This window comes from Haematobia irritans, chromosome 5 (genome assembly GCF_050003625.1).
Source record: "Haematobia irritans isolate KBUSLIRL chromosome 5, ASM5000362v1, whole genome shotgun sequence".
NCBI classification, from domain to species: Eukaryota; Metazoa; Arthropoda; class Insecta; order Diptera; family Muscidae; genus Haematobia; species Haematobia irritans.
Window position 1 is genome coordinate 841,307 of NC_134401.1, and position 22,279 is coordinate 863,585.

At 37.6% G+C, this 22,279-nt stretch overlaps 1 protein-coding gene across 1 annotated transcript; it reads left to right on the top strand.

Annotated features, from left to right (window-relative positions):
• The first annotated feature begins 8,451 nt into the window (after positions 1 to 8,451).
• On the top strand, positions 8,452 to 17,456 carry LOC142239182 (uncharacterized). The gene is made up of 2 exons (XM_075310945.1): positions 8,452 to 8,976; positions 15,759 to 17,456. Exon 2 carries the CDS (start codon positions 15,763 to 15,765, stop codon positions 16,891 to 16,893), a length of 1,131 nt encoding a protein of 376 aa, XP_075167060.1. The 5' UTR covers positions 8,452 to 8,976; positions 15,759 to 15,762; the 3' UTR covers positions 16,894 to 17,456.
• Positions 17,457 to 22,279: the final 4,823 nt, after the last annotated feature.

The window sequence follows — 22,279 nt, forward strand, 5'->3', positions numbered from 1 at the left end:
AGAAGAAGGAGGAGTAGCGATGTTTTTTTTTATTGCGACGGCAATTTTCAATTGAATATATCCACTGGAAAAGTTTAAGCTTTCTGGATTTTATTTCACTCAACTATAAAAAGAAAATCGTGTAAAAGCCAATATGAGTAATGCAAGATGGTGTAGGAAGCTCAAAGCAAGTTTCTATTTAGTTTTAATGGCTTAAGTTACTGCATCCTAGGATGACATAAACTGATCAAGAGGGGATATCGATTGACACTGCGAAATATTACATTTATTGTTGAAGTGCAATAAGCATGTGCACAAATTTATTTCATTCCTTCCTTAGACTATTCTTTATTGCTTCCAATTGTGAACATCTCTCCTATCAATCAGTGCTATCCGATACTATGTTAAGGTCACTGACACCCTCTATGGCTCACCAGAGGCACCTCTCTGTATCCTTTCTAAGTTTACTAAACGCATTTCTCTCATAAGAATTTTTAACTCATTTGATTAAAGTGAACCCTTAGGTTAGCCTTCGAACAATATAACGATCCTTCAGAGTAATCAAAACCATTCAAAATATATTCTCATGTAATTTGCATAACAAATCATTTGCCTGTATCCATACACTCACTACTAGGCAGAATTTTTCTACTTTGTTTTATCAGCACAGGTGTCCTCAATATCCAGGATATCTTATGGTATACACGTGTCCACTTTCATAATATTTACTGGTATTAAATTAAATATTTTTGCTCATTTGACAATGTCTAGGAGAAAAGAAGATTTTTTCAAATCAAATCAAATGTCAATTAATAAAATTGTGAATGGTGGGGGTGGGTGGGGAACACCTGAAAATATGTAAATGTTGAATGAAGTTGCACTGACACGTGTTCTACTCTCCCATTAAAGCAGGCCAAATCCGTCCAAGGAATGAATGGAATGAAAAAATTTAAATACGTATTTCAAAGTTTCTTTAAACTCAGTGCTGGTGGTGACCTTAAAGAAAGTTGGCGAAAAATGTGAGTTCCCTTGGCCACTTTTCTTGCTGCTAAAAGAATAAACGCTTTTATTCATTTTTCTCTATTCGCTTTGTTTCCTTCGTGTCCGTTAACCTCCGGGGATGCGGAAATTGGTCATTATATACGGCGGTGGCATAGTCTTTGGTGCGTGTGTGCCAGTATTTCTTAGTATCTTTTTTTGTTGAAGTCTTAAATATGCGACGAGGACATTTGGGGCTTAGTGGCAGACACTGTCTACTCCTACCGTTGTCTTCTACGTCGTCTTATTATGTCTGAGTGTCTACCTCTAGGATGGCTCCCATTACTGATGACCATGGCTGGGAGTCGACAATACCCTGGCATAAGAACCAGAAATCCCCGGACGTTTTATATAGTGCACTGCACTTGCTGGGTGTTGGGCAGAAGTACAAAGTTAGGACCCTATTTGCACGTGGTCTTGGCCATTTCTTCTTCTCTCTGATGTCAGGATGAAAACGCAACATGGTCAATATTGAGTACCACCAACGACTATACTCTGCTCCCGATTCAAGAATTTGAGTGGGGATTTTTTGTTGCTGTTTTGTTGCCGGCAGTGGTATTTAACAGCACAATTGCTGGAGCAGAGACGACTGGTTGTTGTTAGTGCAATAGCTTCTGTTACTTTTGTTGTTTCTGGTGGTCTGCAGTCAAATGGCCATAAAAAGCAACTACCATTTTTCACACTTTTTACATTTTATGCCAAAATACAAAAGCAACAATCGAATGTCTAAGACTTAGCAAAGCTTTAGTGGCACCCCCTCCCATTACCATCTTGTCTGCATCAACTCCTTGGCCACTCGGTAGCCATCTAGCCATGGTATAGCAAATTCAAAGTCAAGGCAAAAGGCATCTTATAAAATAATGGAATAAAATAAAAGTGTACCATCAACGCCATTAGCAGCTGGTGTCTGTCCAATCCGTTTCCGCAGTCTGCCATTTCATTGCAGCCGCTTGGGTAAAATTGGCCTCAGAAAAGTCAAGCCAATGACCAGTAGTGACCCAAATATGTCCAAGGTTTATAGACAAATTAATGCAGCACTGCTATTCAAATTAAAGAGCGTTTTCAAAATACAATAGAAATTTAACATTTCCACGTATTTCGAACACTTTTAAATGATGTAACTAATGAAAGTGTATTGCAGTTCACATGAATGCCATTCGAAGGACAGATGTTTTTACTGCTAGGATTGATTAGTCGTATGACTGTTTATTTATATTATTTATTTTTTTTAAATATATTTGTCAAAAAAGAGTAATTGTTTTGCCGATATGTAACCGATAACTATTAACAGATATTTTGAAAGAATATTCTTGTCGAAATTAAACAAGATAGAATAGTAAATGTGGATAGTGTGGAGATCATTGACCAAGGAAGGTATAGACATCTTAAGTGAATTCACAGCGCTGTAGTTTGTCTGCACACCGTACATGACACTTTTTTGTCTACAAATGAGTGATTTTTTAATTTGGCTTCATTTTTGTTTTCTTGCCTTTGTTCTATTGATGAAACACCAAATATTGTAAAAGCATATAAAATTCTATACATCCACAACTGTTTTGTAATGCAAATTGATTGATTTGTACGGTAATTCTCGTTTTCCATAAAGAAATTGAGTCACTTGACTGCGCAACTGAGGGGAATGACTGCGCACTGTAAATAAACAAAATCATTGTGAATTATCAAACGATGTCTTTACACTCAAAAAAAAAGTGAACTCTCTATTTCACTAAAGCCAATTTAACTGTATCTTAGTTCATGGAATTATTATGTTTGCAGAAACTGTAATAATTTTTTTGTGTAGAGGAACTGTAATAATTTTTTGTGTACGTTAATTAAATTAACTAAAACCGAGGAAAAAAATTTACACAAATGAAGGATAAAGATTAACTAAATTCGTGTCTTCCACAAAATAATTCAATATTTCTTTAAATTTGTAAATTTTACTACAAATGCATTCATCATGAACTTCGTATGTCACTAAAGACATTCTTGCAATTTTGAACTCCAATTTTTTCCTTCAAACTACAAAATTTTCTTTGACAAGTGAAAAAACTTAATTTCTTAAAAAAATAATTTTCTTGAATTTGTCGAAAAATATTTACTTATTTTTATGACATCGGCGTGATGCCAGCGTTTGTGATACTGTTTAGTTAAAATTTTCTAATAATATTCAAAATTTCCTAAAATTAACCGAAATTTTTCTTCCTGGTGGGTTCACCGTTTTTTCAGTGTATATTTTCTTGGTCTATGTGGAGATCTGATTCCAGTACCTTGTAGTGTGAGCAATTTGCGAGAATTGGTGTTGAATATATATGTTGGCTATATATACATCAGAATACTTCTTCTTAATATGTTGAAGTTGTAGTACAAAGGAATGTGGAAAGCCACAGTAACGTTACACTCAAAAAAAAAAACGCCGATATCAAAAAAATAAGCAAACATTTATTGACAAATACAAGAAAATTTATTAGACCTAATTATTTTTTTTCTTCCATGTTAAAGATAATTTCGAAGTTTGAAGCAAAAGAATGGAGTTCAAAATTGTAAAAATTTCTTTTCATGATGGACAAAATTTACAAATTTTAAGATATTATGAAATATTTTGTGGGAGGCACGAATTTAGTAAAACTTTGTGCTTCATTTGTGTATAATTTTTCCTCCTTTTTAGTTAATTTAACTAACATAATAATTCCATGAACTAAAATAGTATTAAATTGGCTTTAGTGTCATAGTTCTCAATTCAATCCCCTTCGTCTTTGTGCAAAAGCCCTAAATACAAAATTTTCTAGATAAAAAATCAAAAGCTGGACAAATAGACGGACCAACGGATCTAACTCAGGAGATGACTATGACTCGGTAAGAACAATTGTTTAAGATCAATAGACGACATTTTTTAACCCTGATCCAGTGTTGCCAGTATTGGGGATTTTTTCCCCAAATCGGGAATATCTTTGGTTTTTTTTTTGGAAAATTTTCAGAAAATTGGGTAGTTTTGTGGGGAATTTTCGAAATCTGTTCAGTATATTGCATCGGATTTAGAGGCTTGTTTTATATGAAATTCTTGTCTCCTACGTGTTTAGAGAAATACATCGAATCTTCAAAATAAAAAAACTTGCCTCCTCTTTATTCCACGACATTTATTTGGGACCCAAGACCATTACAATACCATACCCTGCTTGGCTAAGAAATGTTTTCTACTACAGTGAAATTATTTCGTAAGGACTCGGCTCGAAGTGTAGCCCCTCATCCTCACAGATGTGGAAAATATTTATATCCAAAACATATAGAACAGAGTTCATAACGGGCCAATAACGCCAATTTTATTTCTTGACTAGTTAGAACTAAATTTTGATTCATAAATGCACATGTTGACCGAAATCCCATTTTTATTTAGAAGACGATTTGCGTAAATTTAAAATTCGATGATTAATTCTGATGAGGGCTTGTATCGGATGATATTTTGAATAACCATCTCCTTGTTTTGGGTTTTGAAATCGTCATCTCATTGTAACTCGTAAACAGGCATAATTACATATTTTTTCAATTTTTAAATCATTGTCAAAATTTTATTGGAGATTTTTGTGGGGATTTTTTCGGGGAAGAAAGCGTCCCAATTGGTTAGATTTTAGGTTAAACTCAACATTGTGTTTAATCGTGAAATCAGTTTATACTTATGGTTTTGTCATTTAGATTTAGGCTATAAATCTAATAATTCTAAGTTCTTCGTAAAATGTTTTATGTTAAAAACTTTCAGAGAACTAAAGTTTAAAAGAAAAAATTGATTTGAAATAATAATAAAATAACATTCGAAATAATTTCATTATGCTACTGGATGTTCGTTATACTTGACTTTGAAATAAAATTTCTTAATCCTAAACACCTTCAGCTCGCCATCTACTCTTTGTACAGGTTTCCTTTATCAAATAATTGCCACATCCAATTTCATTGGTCACCCAGATTCCATGACCCTTTCAAATATCTCCCCACCAAATGGGAATGGGAGAGATATTGCATTCTATCCATTATGATGCTCATCTTTAATAATCGTTAGTGTTGCATGGCTAATTTTTGATTGTTTTTCCAATTTACATATCAAATTACTTCCTCACACGAACTGTACTCATAAACTGAACATGATCGGAAAATTATATGGGCCAAGAGAACCAGCCAAAAATGTGGAGTACTTCTTCGATGCAACGACAATTTTCGGCTGGGCAACTGCATGCAATAAAATATCAGGCGGGACGGACATTGCCAGCATTGAGCTTCATCAACTGCAAATAAAAACACACGACACAAGTACGTGGAGGAGCAGGAATGCTAACATCGCCACCATCACCACCACTACCGCCAGCATCGTCACACAAAAGACGTCCCTGGAATAGCCAAATAAAACTGAATAACAGAGGAAGATCACCTTTTGTGTGTTCAACAAAACTAAGATCAACATCATCAAGTGGCGCTACACGATGTTGAATGTTTTCATTCTTCTTTTGGAGAAGAACAATGTTGTTGGTCTTGGTGTCCGTCTGTCGCCATTGACTAGGTGGCACTACCACTAACAGTAACAGCTCCATAGCCACTGCTGCAAAGCAACAATTGGCCTTCTTCTTGGCTGAGTCAACGATTATCATCCATTATGAGCTCTTTCCTCATATTACCGTGAAAGCTGAGTTGAGTAGAGCTAAACTTAGTCCCATCCAGCCAGGCTAGCATTGCTGATCTTCATCATAGTCGTCCTATATGGACTTTTAGTGAAGATGAAGTGCAAGAAATAAAATTCCTCTAAACTTTTGTGGCGCTGCATATTTCAGCCAAATGACGAGACCCACATGTAGACGTTGAATAACTTTCCAAGATCAAGAGAGATGGGACAGGCATTGGGAGCCGACGAGCGATCAAATGTTAGCCATAAATATGTTTGTTTTACTACGTGACCAATAATTCCAGTGTATGGATATGTTTCATATACGGCCAAGTCCAGCCCGCTATTTCAATGCACGGCCTTAACAATGCCATGGTTCAAGAGTCAACTGGCCTGAGCTCCTCTTGTTGCAGAAGGCGACAGGCGGCAGGAGTCACTATTGCGCGCTTGCTACAAATTTGTTCGTTGCAACTGGCTGCTGCAGCAACTGTTATAATCTCTCACATGCTTATGATAGAGCAGTAATTGTATCGCACACCACATCTACGAATACCCTACGAGTGTAGAGGGTTCAATTGAGATACCCACTTTCGGCTGGATGCTTGACTGTATGGTCTGGAAATTTGTATCATGGGGAGTTGTTGATACTGTTCTTCCTGTTTGTTGCACGGTCACGTTTTAGATCAAAAACAAATTTAAATAATACTGAAAGTGCAGTGCAATTTACGCTGCCCTGATGCCCGCCCACCACCACTCTACTCTACTCTATTTTGTCAAGTATCCAGTTTGGCATCAGAGTTTAGTTCTTCAGTTCGATATGAATGGTTGCGAGTAGAGGAGGTTATGATTTAATGTTCATTTTAGCATATGTGAGTGAATGAGTGAGTCCTGTGCTGTGTGCTGAGGACGTTCATTTCACTATTCCCAGCCTTTGCTTTAGCACTTTAGGGATTATTTTATTTGAAACGTGAGTCAGAGGCTAATTTGAAAGTTCAATACGTTTCTTTAGCAACTGGATTTCTTGGAAATCGAAAAACAACAAAATTCACATGGTCATATGTATGGGAGACATGCACAAATGCCATATCGAGGACAATTGTACAATATTTGGGTAATAATTTTTATTTACTAAATTGTACATTGTGATTGCAGATGGAGATTCAGCAAAACGATTTTGATATCAAGACTATTATATAAAAACAAATTATAACGATGATTATTTTAGTACGTACATTTTATAGGATTTTTAAGGCGATTTCGTTCCGGTGAAAAGGTGTAACCATAGGGTCATTTCATTTTATTGAGTACCTACACAATAAGATTAAAATCTTATAATTATAGTGCAAGTTATACATTTTACAATGTTAGGATTATAAATGTTACTGCTACTTGTCCCTGTTCCCAAATATAGTTTCATCCTAAAAAGGTCGCTAATTTATAATGCTGTAAGGTTAAAAATTAAAGGAAAATTCGTTTCTATTCAATTTTATGTTTAACGCAATTTAGGGATGCGAACAACCTTTTCAACAGGGAGAACTGAGCCGCCAAATTGGTTAGGAACTGATTACGATTTCTTTTGCTTTTGTTTGATAAACCCCGAATATTTTATGTAGCATTGGAGGGTAAAGTTATTTTTTGTGAAAGAAGATGTATTTCTCCAAATAGGGTGAACACCAGTGTTACCGTGGTCCAACTTTAGTGTCAAATATGCCACATTTTTCAAGCGTTTATACTTTACTGTACCCATAAATACATTTTTGTGCCACCCTTCCGTCATGTTATGCCACTTTTTAATTAATTTCTTAATAATATATTTTGTAACTACTGATCCCAAATTCTTTTAAGAGCGCGGATGTGATTATTGCCTTAACCCTCTAATGCCCAATCCCGCCTTTAGGCGGGCTTCGTTAAATGAAGAAGCTTTTAGTAAAGCACACCTTAAGCCAACAAAAATGGGTAAAATAAAAAGAAAACTTAGTTAAAACTGTTCAAGGGGCTTGGCGGCATACACTGAATTTTACCGTATACATTTTTCTTGTGTCGTTTTCTTGATTTTGTATCGTTAACATTGAATATTTAATCAGCTGGCAAAAAAATTAGAGGGTTAACATATAATCGGTTTTACGCTACCAATAATATATTTTTGTGATCATCTTTCTCTTCGCATGCCATAATATTTTCAAGCGGACACATGTACCTCCTAAACCTATGCAACTGAAGTAAAGGCAAATCGTGTTACTCTTCAGAACTTTTATGAAACCTAGATAAAATTATTGTTAGGATAATTTAAATTTAATTTGAAACAAGTGATTTAACAATTCTATTTAGAAGAAGTAAGGAAATTCTAAAGTCGGGCGGGGCCGACTATACTATACCCTGCACCACACTGTAGATCTGTAGATTCGATAACATCTCAAATCCTTCAAATTTGTCGGGTGCCATATATAAAGGTTTATGGAATATACATATAATTAAATTTGAACCGATGTGGATAAAAACTTCTATAGGCTAATGCCTTGGGACGGAACACAGTTTTAGCAACATAAATCGGAATAAAACTGTGGCCTTTGTGGTCATATGGGAGTAAATCGTGCGAAAGATATACAAAAGAGTTATATCTAAATTTGAACCGATTTCAACCAAGTTTAGCATGTATAGTAAGATTGTTAATTCTACTATCTGTGCAAAGTTTCACGTACACAAAAAAAATCTGATTCAACCACGAAATTAATTGATCCAATTAATTTTTTAATTGAAATGTCTTCAATCACAGAAATGATAGTGTTTAAGTTCAAATTCGTAAGGTCAAAATTTATTCGTTAGATGGGGACTTAAAATCTTGTAAAATGACAATTTCCCCCTCGTTAGAAAATGTACCCTAAGCTCTGGATGCAGCTCTGTGCTTTCAGCACAATTCGTAACATTTTTCTAACGAGTCGCGCCATTACCGTCTTGCGGCGTCTAGCTTTTGTTATTATTCGTTACTGGATTACGTCCGTCCAACGATTGTTTTGTAAAAGGTAAATAATAATCTCCCAAAAATTCAATAAAATTACGTTTTATTGAAACATCATTGAAAAGAAAAACTAAATCCCTTGTGTTTTTATTTATTTTATTTTTCGGTGCTACGCATTCATTGGTCCAATCGAGCCGGATACTTGCTTACAGCAATTAATAAAGGATTTTGTTTTGTCTTTTTTTCAAAGGAAAGTGCTGATATTGTGAAGCAACAACAAAAAGCAGCCACTTTGCAGCCATATTTGTGAAGGATTTATATTGAAAATTTATTTAAATAATTATTTATCAACACACAGGTGCGTATGTCAGTGTTTTATTAAAATAATTGAGCAAATCGCGAGTGTTTTAAATTTAAACCGCGGTCGTTTTACAACATTGATTCAATTATTTCGTTTTGCCGACGGCAAATTGCATTTCAAAAAACACACATTCGTTGCTACATACATACGTACGTTTCTTTCGTTTGTTTAATTTCGTTTTGCTAAAAAATATTCAAGTGAAGGAATAGTCAAAATAAAAAGTGAAAAATCTATTGTATATATTGGTGTGTGTGGTGAATTTAAACGTTGACAGTGCTTATTTACTTCAAAACATTATTTGCAATTACGTTGCCTTTAACTTGAAGTAAATAAAACAATAACAAAATACACGCAGACTGCAAAGGCTCTGTTGGTCGTATTACTATTGTAAACAAACATCAATCGTCACTGCAGTCAACGTTTGAATTACATACCTACGTATGATCAGTGATACACACACGTATATACATACATATTTTTCTTGAGCTGTGTTTCTTTGGTTTATTTGTTAACCCTCACGGGGCCGCGAGTTGTAAATATTTTGAAGAAAATTATAAAAATTTTTGAAATTGAATTTTTTGGGTTGTCGTGTTATATGACCCATTGGCGTTACGCGCATTAGTAAAAATTATCGTTTTGGTCACTGTGCACCCTACAGGCGGTCCGGTACGATCGTATAATTTTTATTTTATCATATATATTACGTATATATTTTTATTTCTATATTTTTTATTATTTGCGATTTTTAATTTTTTTGGGGAGATTATTTGGCGTGGAAGTGTAGAGGTGTATTTTACAGTCCGTGCACCCTACATTTGGTCTTACAGACATTTTTTTTATAATTTCTTATAATTTGTTGAATTTTTTTGATCATCTGGTTTTCGTGTGTGAAGTTTTGATACAAATTGGCGGCAGTCAGTATTCTTCGGTACACTGAGCGTAATTTTCGTAAATTCATTCATACACTGAGAGAAATAGTTCGAAGATTTTAGTAGAATTTTGAGATTTTTAGAATTTGACTTGAATAATTTGCCTATTTTTTGTACAAGGGGAAAATATTTTGTGATTCGGTACACTGAACGAAAATTAATTGTTTCTACACTGAGAGAAAAATAGTCCAATATTTTACAAATTGTTTGAAATTTTTGATTTTAAGTTTTGAAGTGGTTGTTTTACGAACAATTGTTTACACTTCAAGAAATTTTGTGGTAATTTTGGTGCAGTGTGAGAATTTGATACACTGAAAGAAAAATTTTGTAAATTTTTGTTTTTGTATTTTTGGGCATTTTGTGCAAATTTATTGATTTTTCGGCCAGTTTTCGCTGTCGATAAGTGCGTGTTCACATACTTTACGAGTTTTTGTGAATTTTTGTGACGCTGAATTATTTTCAATATGCCAGTTAATACATTCGCGCGATTCATTAGAGCCGCTGATGCGGTTGAGAAGTTTGGGACACGGGTTAGCTCTTTGAAGGAGGAGAATTTAGATGTTTATTCTCTAAGGGCTCAGGTCGAAGAGGCGAAATCACTCTGGGAGAAAGTGAAAGAGAGGTATGAGGAGTGTTTAGACGATCTTCAGGAAGAGTCGGATAAGGGAACGGTAGAATCTGCTGACGGCAAGTATGAGGCAACTTATGATGCCTATATTCGTATTGTTTCCTCTATCGAAAGGAAGATAGACGGTCTAAAAGCCGTTCCTAGGGCGTCAACTCCTATACAGCAGGCCGATGTGGCGGATATTTCTGCTCGTTCTGGTAATGTGGATATATCGGGGAATTCTCTTTTGTTAGGTGTTGACCATGGTGCGGTCCATAGTTTGGCTTTACCACCATGCGATATTGAGGTTTTCGATGGTGACTTTCAGTCTTGGCCAACATTTAGGGATTTGTTTACTGCTGTTTATGTAAAAAATTCCCGTCTGAGTGATATTGAGCGCTTGTGTCATTTGCTCAAAAAGACTAGTGGCGACGCCCGTGAAGTTGTAAGAAGATTTCCTCTCACTGATAGGAGTTTCGAGTTAGCTTGGAGGACGTTAAAGGAAACTTATGACAACTTGAGAATTTTAGTCAGCAATCAGTTGAAGCTTCTTTTTGACCTTCCGGTCTTAGACACCGAGACAAGTTCTGGGTTGAAGAACTTGCAGCGTGGTATAAATGCATGTATTTCGGCGATGGCTGTGAATAACGTTCCTACGAACGATTGGGATCCGATTTTGATATATTTGTGTGTGCAACGTCTACCGAAGATTAGTGTTACTTTGTGGGAACAGGGTATAAGTGATAAGTCTGCGTTGTCGTCTTGGGTGGACATGGATCGTTTTCTTACGGAAAGGATTCAGACACTCACGTGTCTCCGCGATTTGAAGGGTATCGATGCTTCGAAGAAAACTGATGGCAGGAAACTGCGAACGCATTTTACGAATGCAGCTCCGAAATCTTCGCCATCTAGGTCGCGTAATTCGCAATACACTTCTCATTCTTCTAGAAATTCCGTCGATAAGATGTGTGTTCTTTGTCCACGACAAAGCCATCATCTTCGTGTTTGTCCGAGATTTAGGAATCTTTCTGTGAATGATCGGTTGACTGCTGTGAAACGGTACCGCTGTTGTTTCAATTGTCTATCTCGTAGACATGACGTTAACAACTGTGCTACATCTCGCAGTTGTGAGAAGTGTCAAGGAAGGCATCATACTTTGCTTCATCGCGATTTTTCCCATTCTACGAATGTGGCAACTACGTCTTCGACGGTTTCGGCCGCTCGTCCTACGGATTCTAGCGGTTTGATTGACCCGCAGCCTTCCACTTCGTCTGGAATCGTGTCTGGCACTTCGGCCAGGCAAGTATTTCATGTTTCCCAGAACAGGTCGGTACTATTAGGGACGGCTATGGTGAACATCGTTCATCAGGGTATGACGTACCCAGCTCGGGCTCTTATTGACCCAGCATCGGAAGCCTCCTTTATTACCGAAAAAATGCAAAAGTTGCTTAGGATTTCGATAACGAGTGCGACGTCTTCGATATCAGGCGTGAATCAATCGGTTTCGATAACTTCTCGCGGTATTTGCCCTCTGAGTATAGGGTCACCAATAGATGAGTCGGTCTTGGTAGAGGCGACTGCGTTGGTCCTGCCTAGGATTTCTGGGAATTTACCGTCTTTCCAAGTGAGTCGGAATTATATGTCGCGTTTGCCTGGCTTACGTTTGGCGGATCCTAATCTGTTCGATAGCCGTCCGGTTGATTTATTGTTGGGGGCAGACGTGTATCCCAGAATTATATTACAGGGGGTTCGCTCCGGTATTTTAGGTTCGTTGATTGCTCAACAGACAGTCTTCGGTTGGCTCATTACTGGTTCAATTCCCACTTCCAGTGTGACAGTTTTTTCAACGACTGTAGAATTTATGGAGGAAGATGGTCTTGACAAGACTCTTCTTCGCTTTTGGGAATTAGAGGACTTACCAAGACGGGTTATTTGTTCTCCCGCAGATAAATTTTGTGAGGAAAATTTTAAGAATACCACATATAGGGATTCCGATGGAAGATACGTAGTGACTCTTCCGATAAAACCCGAATTAAAGGGACAAGTCTTGCTTGGACATTCGCGGACAAGTTGTTTGAAGCAGTTTATTCGTGGTGAGGCTTCACTTTTACGAAAGCCTGAAACAAAATTAATGTATGACGGGGTGATTAAAGAATATTTGGACTTGCAACATATGAGACCAGTGTCGTCGACTTCTCCTGCAGATCAAACTGTGTGTTATTTGCCACACCACCCGGTAATCAATCCGGACAAATTGACGTCCAAACTTCGAGTTGTCTTTAATGCTTCGCATAAGACCTCAAATGGTAAAAGTCTGAACGACATTCTTTATGTGGGACCCACATTACAATTGGAATTGGTGTATTTGATTTTGAGGTGGAGATTTTTCAAATACGTTTTTAATTGCGACATCACACAGATGTACCGCCAAATTAGGGTAAATTCGGCCCATACTTCTCTGCAGCGAATTGTCTTTAGGGACTCCCCACAAAAAGATGTACAAGACTATGAGCTGCAGACCGTGACATTTGGAGTGAATTGTGCTCCCTATTTAGCCATACGGACGTTATTGCAATTGGCCGATGACTCCGAAGATGACTATCCCCACGCGGCACATATTCTACGAAGGTGCATGTACGTGGATGATGTTTTGACAGGGTACCATGACGTGGATACTGCTGTTGAATCTAGGGACCAATTGATTAGAGTACTATCATCGGCAAAGTTCGAACTGAGGAAGTGGACTTCTAATGAGCTAGCCATTTTAGAATCGCTTCCGGCTGACCATTTGGTTGACGCCAAATTACTGGAGTTTGTTGAAGCTAGTAGTTCGAAGCCTTTGGGTATTAGGTGGAATGCGCGGTTGGACTTATTTTATTTTGAGATGAAACCGATTGAGCGGAAATCTCGGTTTACGAAGAGAGAGGTTTTATCGGCTATAGCTAGGCTATTTGACCCTGTTGGCTGGCTGGGGCCAGTTATTATAGTGGCGAAGATAATTATGCAACAGGTTTGGTTGGATAAGATAGGATGGGACGAGTCTCTTCCGTTACAAACTGAGCGACAATGGCGAAAGTTTGTCGAGACCTATCAGGATGTGAATCACGTTCGTATTCCTCGATGGGTCAATTACTCCACAGACTGTGAGATAGAATTACATGTTTTTTCCGACGCCTCGGAAAAAGCATACGCGGGGGTAGTATATGTTCGTGTGGTTACGCCGCAGGGACATATCTTCACCCATTTGCTATCTTGTAAGACTAAGGTAGCCCCCATCAGATCTATATCTTTGCCACGTTTGGAGCTTTGTGGGGCAGTTCTGGCCTCAGAACTTTACAAGTCTATAGCCAGGGAGTTAGATATTGAATTTCGACGTGTTTATTGTTGGACGGATTCTACGATCGTCCGCTCTTGGCTTCGAAAGACGCCATCTACGTGGTCTACTTTCGTTGCGAATCGCGTATGTAGGATTCAGGAGAATACTGGGGGACAGAATTGGTACCATGTTCGCTCTGAGGACAATCCGGCCGACTTGGGGAGTCGCGGAGTGTCGCCTGCAGAGTTGGCGGTTTCGTCGCTTTGGTGGCATGGACCAGAGTGGCTCTGCTCAGATAGTTCTCAGTGGAATATTAGTGATTTGACCCCTCTTGAGACTGACGTTGAGGTACGGGCGGTCAAGACTCACGCATCGTTTTTTACGAACTATGAGGACATTTTAGAGAGATTTTCTTCGTTAGATAGGGCTCTACGAGTCATCGCGTATATATTTAGGTTTTATCAAAGGACCCATTATTCACATTCTAGTCGAAATGTGTATCACGACAAGACGTTGACGGCAACCGAATTAAAGGCAGTGAGATTACGTCTAGCTGTTCTTTCTCAAAGAGCTCATTATCCAGATGAGTGCCGTTTTTTGATGGAAAAGAAACCGTTAGGTTCCAGGAGCTCGTTGTTGTCATTGAATCCATTCCTGGATGAGGAGGGGGTTATGAGGTTGAATGGTCGTTTGAGTAGGTGTCCTACCCTGTCGTATAGTGAGCGACATCCAATTATAGTGCCGTATAATAGTAGATTCGCTAGGTTACTGGTGAAATATGTTCACGACATATCTATTCACGGAGGGAACCAGTTGGTTCTACGTCTTATTCGGATAGAGTATTGGATTCCTCGTTTAACATCTTTGATTAGATCGACTATTAACCGGTGTAAACGGTGTCTGTTGGATAGGAAGAAGTCTTGTACGCAGATCATGGCGGCTCTCCCACCGGAGAGAACTGTGCTTACCAGACCGTTTACTACGACTGGCGTTGATTTTGCGGGGCCTTTCGAAATTAAGTCATTTATAGGGCGCGCATGTAAGATAACAAAGGGTTATGTTTGCGTTTTTGTATGCTTTTCGACGAAGGCCATACACTTGGAAGCCACATCGGACTTGTCTACGACAACATTTCTGGCTGCCTTTCACAGATTTATATCTCGGCGTGGTTGTCCCAAGGCCATTTTTTCGGATAATGGTACAAATTTTGTAGGCGCTTCACGCGAAATGGAAAAAGAATTGAGAAGTGTTCTTAAGGAGGGACGTGATAAGGTGTGTTCCGCATACCAGTTTCAGCAGCTTTCCTGGCAGTTTATCCCTGCCGGGGCGCCACATATGGGTGGTCTCTGGGAAGCTGCTGTCAAAAGCTTCAAGACGCATTTTAGGAAACATGCATCTGGATTCAAATATACATTTGAAGAGTTTTCGACTGTTCTTTCGAGAATTGAGGCTTGTTTAAATTCTAGGCCGTTGTGCCCGATGAGTGAAAGTTCTCAAGAGTTGGTGGCACTTACGCCTGGCCATTTTTTGGTAGGATCTCCGATCTTGGCGCCTCCTGAACAGTTAGAGGAGGAATCCCCACTTCATTTGGTACATCGATTTAGGAAAATGAAGGCGCTGTCGCAACAGTTCTGCTTACGGTGGAAAGAGGAATATTTGAAAAGCTTACAGAAAAGATATAAATGGAAATTTCCGCAGCGTGATATCGAAGTAGGGGACTTGGTAGTAATTCGTGATGAGCAATTGCCTCCTACATCGTGGAAGTTAGGTCGTGTGGATGACGTCCACCCAGGATCTGACGGTCGCGTTAGAGTTGCAGACGTGAGAACGGCAAACGGTGTTGTAAGACGACCGGTGGTAAAATTGGTCATACTGACCGAATAGTTTTCGATCGTTCATATAGTAAGCGTCATCTTTCTTTTCGCAGTACAATGGAAAATATGAGGGAAATTGTTAAGACTCTCCCTGACTACGAGGATGACGTCCCGATGTCCGATGAGGAAAGAGAGATTTTAGAAAATAATGTTGCACCGGTTCTTCGCGAGCCGTTACCAGCCATCGAGCAGGTCCCTGACGTCGGGATGACCCCAGTCGTCGCCTCTTCACAAGAGGTAGTACCGACACAAAAAGTTGTCCCTCCGTCGGGGGCTGATACGGCTCCAGCTGAAGTATCTGCAACTAAGGCAGCAGAATCTTCGTCTTCCCCTACGGGGACTGCCCAAAGAAATTCGGACTCGAGCCCAAAGCTTCATTTAAACAATTGTGTGTTATGCAGGCGGAAGCATAATCTACGGTCGTGCCGCAGGTTCTTGAAAATGCGGTTGGAGCAAAGGCTGCGCACCGTAGTTCTTCATCGGGTGTGCTCCAACTGTCTGGGCAGGTCACACATGCGATCGACCTGCAATAGTCGCGAAAGGTGTCGCGAATGCGGAGAGAGCCACCATACGCTTCTGCACTCCTTCGAGCAACAACAACGTCCTTCCGCTCCATCGTCCGATTTGTCTAAGAGAAAGTCAAATTCAAGTTCGTCCGTTAACTCGTCGGCGTACTGTATCACGAATACCGCTCCCATATCTGGTCCGATGTTGGTTCTACAACCAACCGTCACGCTTGGTCCCACTATAGTCCTCTTGCTTGTCTTGTCCGATCGTCGAATTCCTGTCCGAGCTGTCCTCGACCCGTGTGCGGGGTACAGTATGATTTGTAGTAGTTTAGCTCTCAGCCTACGGCTTGTCTCAGCGATGACGTCGCATGACGCATTTTGTCCGCTTGTTGCTGTCTCCCGACACAATGCAGAAAGTAAATTGGTTTTTTCTGCCCGGGTAACAGACCTGACCCGTGTTGTCACCCCATCGTCGTCGGCTCCAGATACGATACGGGAACATTTCGAGTGTCTCCAGCTGGCCGACCCAAGGTTTTACCGTCCTTCCGGGGTGGGGTTGGTTCTAGGGCCCGATGTCTACGCACGGGTTCTAAAGACACGAATATTTTCGAGTCCTGGATTCCCATTGGCGCAGCTAACGATGTTTGGCTGGATAGTATCAGGTCAATGCCAACCATAAGTGTCGTAGGTCATCCTGGCCAATAACCCAGACACTGCAGACCTTCCGGGTCAACGGCTCTACGAGCATTTAGTTAAGAAAGAATGAAGTTGGAAAAGATGAATACATGAACTAATAAAAAAAAAATTGCTCAATTTGAAAATTAAACTGACATCGCATTTTATATTTATTTTGATATTAAAATATTGTATGTAATGTCTATGTATTAATGAATTTCAATTACAACATAGCTGGATGTTGCAAGGCGGGCGGAATGTTTAAGTTCAAATTCGTAAGGTCAAAATTTATTCGTTAGATGGGGACTTAAAATCTTGTAAAATGACAATTTCCCCCTCGTTAGAAAATGTACCCTAAGCTCTGGATGCAGCTCTGTGCTTTCAGCACAATTCGTAACATTTTTCTAACGAGTCGCGCCATTACCGTCTTGCGGCGTCTAGCTTTTGTTATTATTCGTTACTGGATTACGTCCGTCCAACGATTGTTTTGTAAAAGGTAAATAATAATCTCCCAAAAATTCAATAAAATTACGTTTTATTGAAACATCATTGAAAAGAAAAACTAAATCCCTTGTGTTTTTATTTATTTTATTTTTCGGTGCTACGCATTCAGATAGTATCAATTAAAAATTAATTGATCCAATTAAAAAATTTATTGAATCAATTAAATTGAATATTTTTAAAAACTCAATTAAAACTTTAATTGGAAAAATTTTCGTGAAATTTTTTTCTGTGTAAATAGGAATAAAACTTTGGCCGGCTTTGTCATATCAGTTTAGAGATATATATATGGGAGCGATTTCAACCAAATATGACACGTACGTTATTTCTATTCCACACTTTACGACACTTAAAATGTTACTCCTTGCGCAAAATTTAAAGCAAATCATGTTAAAACTAGCTTCTGGTGTCATATAAGTTCATATCAGGTGAATAATATATATGGGAAGTATATCTAATCTAATCTATATTGAATCGATTTCTTTCAAAATAAATAGGGTTATATTCCAAAACACATACTTGTACCAAAATTGAAATCGATTGGACTCAAACATTGTGGTCAAAGACAGACGGAGGGATATGGCTAGAATGATTCAGCCTGAGCATTACTGCCAAAGGCACCCTGTGCCTTCTCCTTCTGGTATTGCAAACATATGCATTAACTTATAATAATCTTTTAGGAAAATAGTCCAACAATTTCTAAAATCGTTTTGGTAAAGATACTACGACTTTTAATTGATTTAAACATTAAAACAAACTAATGGTTAATCATTTTACATTTTAAGTACATCTAATTAGATCAGAAAATGGGTTTCTTTAGATTTAATCATTTGGCCATAAGCGTACAATACACATTACTCCTAGTCCGACGAACTAAGATGTAAGGGCGTATGAGTAATAATAATTCATTGCATCATTCATACGCCAACAATGTTTATCAAACGAATCTGCCATTTCATACAGATACATTTATTTATGTAGATGGCTTTGTACATACGGTAATGGAAAAACAGTTAAAAATGTTTTTATTAAAAGTTTAACTCTATAAATAAACAAGAGTACAATGAGCAGTAAACGAATAACGCATCAGAGTGTTAAGTATGTATAAATGCTTATACATGTTTCATATGACATATATACATACACATGCTCATAAGAATATATGTATGTACAAATTTTTTATGTATATATGTGAAAGCATACACAACAGGGCGGAGTTTAAATGTGGAGGAGCAAGCTCCCAATCGGTATCGTCTCTAACGGCAGCATTAAAACGAAACAAGAAAACGAATATGTGGAACGAAGAAGACGAAGATAAAAAATATCAACGTACATAAAAGTTGCACATGAACTCCGACTGATGTGTACTTATGTGTATGTATGATGGTTGGAAGATAGGTGTGTGCATGTATGTATGCATGGGGGGGAAACGACACACAACTCAGCATATCACGGTATCTGCAAAGCTGCCTGGATGGCTGGCTACTCCAACCAGAAGACAGATAGACAGTTTGCCCACCAACAACAGCAATAACAACAGAGAAGAGCAATAAATAAAACAAGCATGAGTGGTAAAAACACTCAAAACAACATCGGCAACAACAAAACCAGCAACAACGAACCCATAAGAGAAAAAAAAACAACACATAATAAATTTTCAACTCGTAACTCGTCTATCTGTGAACTGCGATGCAGTGTCTTTCCCCCCATTCCCATCGTCAAGTCATGTTAGCAACAATCTACCATAGCATAAATTGCATATGAATGGACCAACTGGATAGATGGATGGATGATGGGGAAATAAATACCGTACATATTCGAAACACAGAGTAGTGCCATAGTGTGCGTGTGTGTGCCCATGTATATGAGTTGTACATGAATTATATACCTTCCGTACTGTATTTATATACATCCTTAATAGAAATTACAAATGTAGTCGTCATCAACTATTTTAGCTATGTTGCATTCAAAATACATACATATATCCGACATTATGAAAACCCCCTTACGGAGTAAAATCTAAGGTGAATTTAAAAGCAGAAATGCAAATTTATGGTTGACATAACCACAAACAATTAATGCACGTAAATGATTTTTGGATAAATTATGGATAGACCAAGGTGTACTGGCTAGTATGTTCTGCCTAACATATAGGGCGAATTGTGGGTTCAGCCCCGGTTTCTGTCGAACACCAAATAGTTGTCAGTGGTCGTCTATCTCCTTTCAGTTCTGTGGTAATAGTTCTGAGTATTTCAACAATTTTCTAAAACTTTTAAAAAAAAATATGAATTGGATATAAAAAGGAGGACCTGGATACTGCAATGAGTAATCGATAGAGATACTCACCAAGTGGTACTCTTCCTCAATGGATTTTAATTATCAGAATCTCTTCTACAAAATCCATAAACATAGATTGCACTGAAAATGATCATTTCTATGCCATGCTAAACTGATCAAAATATTCAGAACGAAGGTTTACTCTTTACGGAGCGAATATAGAAGCATTGAATGGAATGTCGTATGAAGGAAAGTCCAGATCACAACAAAATCTTAAAAGCTATGATAGCTCTCTTCGAGAGCTATTTAAAACAAAGCAATCCAAGATGAGATCATCAAAAAAAGGAGACACCAATGACTATGATATTTAAATTTTGTCTTGCATATGAATAAGTTAAACGACAATTTAAATGATACGATAAAATTAAAAAAAAATTCATTGGCCATGGGGGACATCTGGCACTGGAAATCAGGAGATACATTCCTACAGGACCTACATTTATACATTTATCAAGATATCCAATGCTCGTTCAAGAGATACATTACGAAAATATTCCGTAGAAGTTTTGAATAATGTTTGGATGTAACAACCCAGGAAAAATTTTTCAACTTTGGAAAGTACTAGAGTAAAAGCGTAATCGAGAGCCTACAATTATTTCTCATGCAGATTCTCTGCCTTACTCTTTGCACAAAATCAGCAGTTATTTAGACAGTTTCGTGTTTAGTAAAAATTACCATAATTCATGTTTAGATCTACAATATATCGGGATATCTCACATAAAAAAGAATGTTTCCATCATCTATAAAGCAAACAAACCAAATGTCGTGCGTGAGCGTGAGTCACGAATAATATCTTTGTGAGTGTGCGTGAGTAACAAATTTCGGAAAAATTCGCTCACGAAAATAATCCCGCTTCTGCACATAAAACGCTTACGAGTTGAATTCATTTACAATTTCAGTAACGTCTAGGATGTTAAGAGTTTAAAAACGCTCTCGACTTTAATCATGCTCATATTTTCATACACGCCCCTCCGGTAAATTACTCATAAAATTATTCGTCAGTCACGATATTTTTCGTGAGTCACGGTATTTTTGTAAGTCACGTCAGTTTCGTGCGTGAGAACAAATTTTGTTTTTATGAGTGTCCGTGAGCGTGAGTCCTACCAAACAATATTGTGTGTGAGCAGGATTTTTCCGTCGTGAGCGTGAGTAAAATATTACTCACGTGCACAGCTCTACTTATTTGCTGAATGAAGCACCCATTTTAAGTTGACATGCCCCGTTTTATTGTAGATCTTAGGATAAGCTTCATTCAATTCTCTAGAAATTAAATAAATTCCTGTTCACCAAGATAGCACTGTCTACACGGTTGAAAAAGACTGTTTTTCATATGCTTGGCTATAAACATTATATGTTTGGAACACAAATTTTTAAACACAATATTTTTGAGTGCAACCATATAATGTTCATAAACTAGCATAACATGTTTGGGACATATATGTTAATATGTTAGAACATATTATGTTTGGTACATAAAATGTTTGTAAATATAATATGCTTGAATGCAAACATATATTAATTTAGAAATAGCCTATAAACATATATGTGTTTAGTAGCTTGGAGCGCTATTTAACAGGGAGCGATATTGAATTAAGTTGGTGGTTGTTGCTTGTTATTACAAAATTAACATTTTATTTTCCTTGGGCAATTGATCAGCTACTTCTTTGATCCTTACAAACTGGGTGGTCCGCTGTTTGAATCCCCGTCCGGCAAAAGGTAAAATTAAAATAAAAAAAATTATAAAATTGAATAATTTCTTCTACAATGTTTGTATTACAGAAAAAGGTGCTAAGAACTAAAAAATCTCGTGGAAGTGAGAAAGATGTCGGAGAATATACAATTGGGCAGAAACAAAATTTTGAGCATTCAGGTCGAAAACCTATGTTGTTAGCACCTATATTACCTGTTTATTTTCATAATTCATTATGATTATAAATATATAAATAAATATTGAGCACAATATTGTTTGGGAGAATTTTTTTTAAGCATATAATATTTTTGGGTGCAAAATGCTTCCAAACATATTATATGGTCACATAATAACATATTGTTTTTTGGAAGACAACATTATTGAATTTGGATGCAAAAATACAAAATGTTTGGAACTTAGACTACCCAAACATATATTGTTTAGACCAATATGCTTTCAAACATATTATATATTGGTAGAGATCAAACATATACATGTTTGGGCAATACCCAAAAATGTATATGCTTGAAGCAAAATATGTTTGGGAGTATATGTTACAGAAGCGATTTTTTGTGAGGGTGTACCCAACTGCCGATTTTGATAAATCGATCGGGATAAAAAATTAGGACTCTGCCTTACGATTACCGATATTAAAAGCAGGGATGGAATTATATCGCTTCAGTAAGCGATGGAATTCTTTTATTGCTTCTATAATTTGATAATTTTTGGCTGGAAACCTCAGTCAAGAGTATAGTAATAGTAAATGATGGAATTACTACCATATTTGTGAGAATAGGACAATAACCATGTGGAAATAACGTCGAAATTAATTTGGAATATTTTCTGAAAGTAATAGCGTCCG

What these genes read in the sequence shown, in the direction of transcription:
- LOC142239182 (XM_075310945.1), top strand. Translation starts at nt 15,763, where the DNA reads ATGGAAAATATGAGGGAAATTGTTAAGACTCTCCCTGACTACGAGGAT.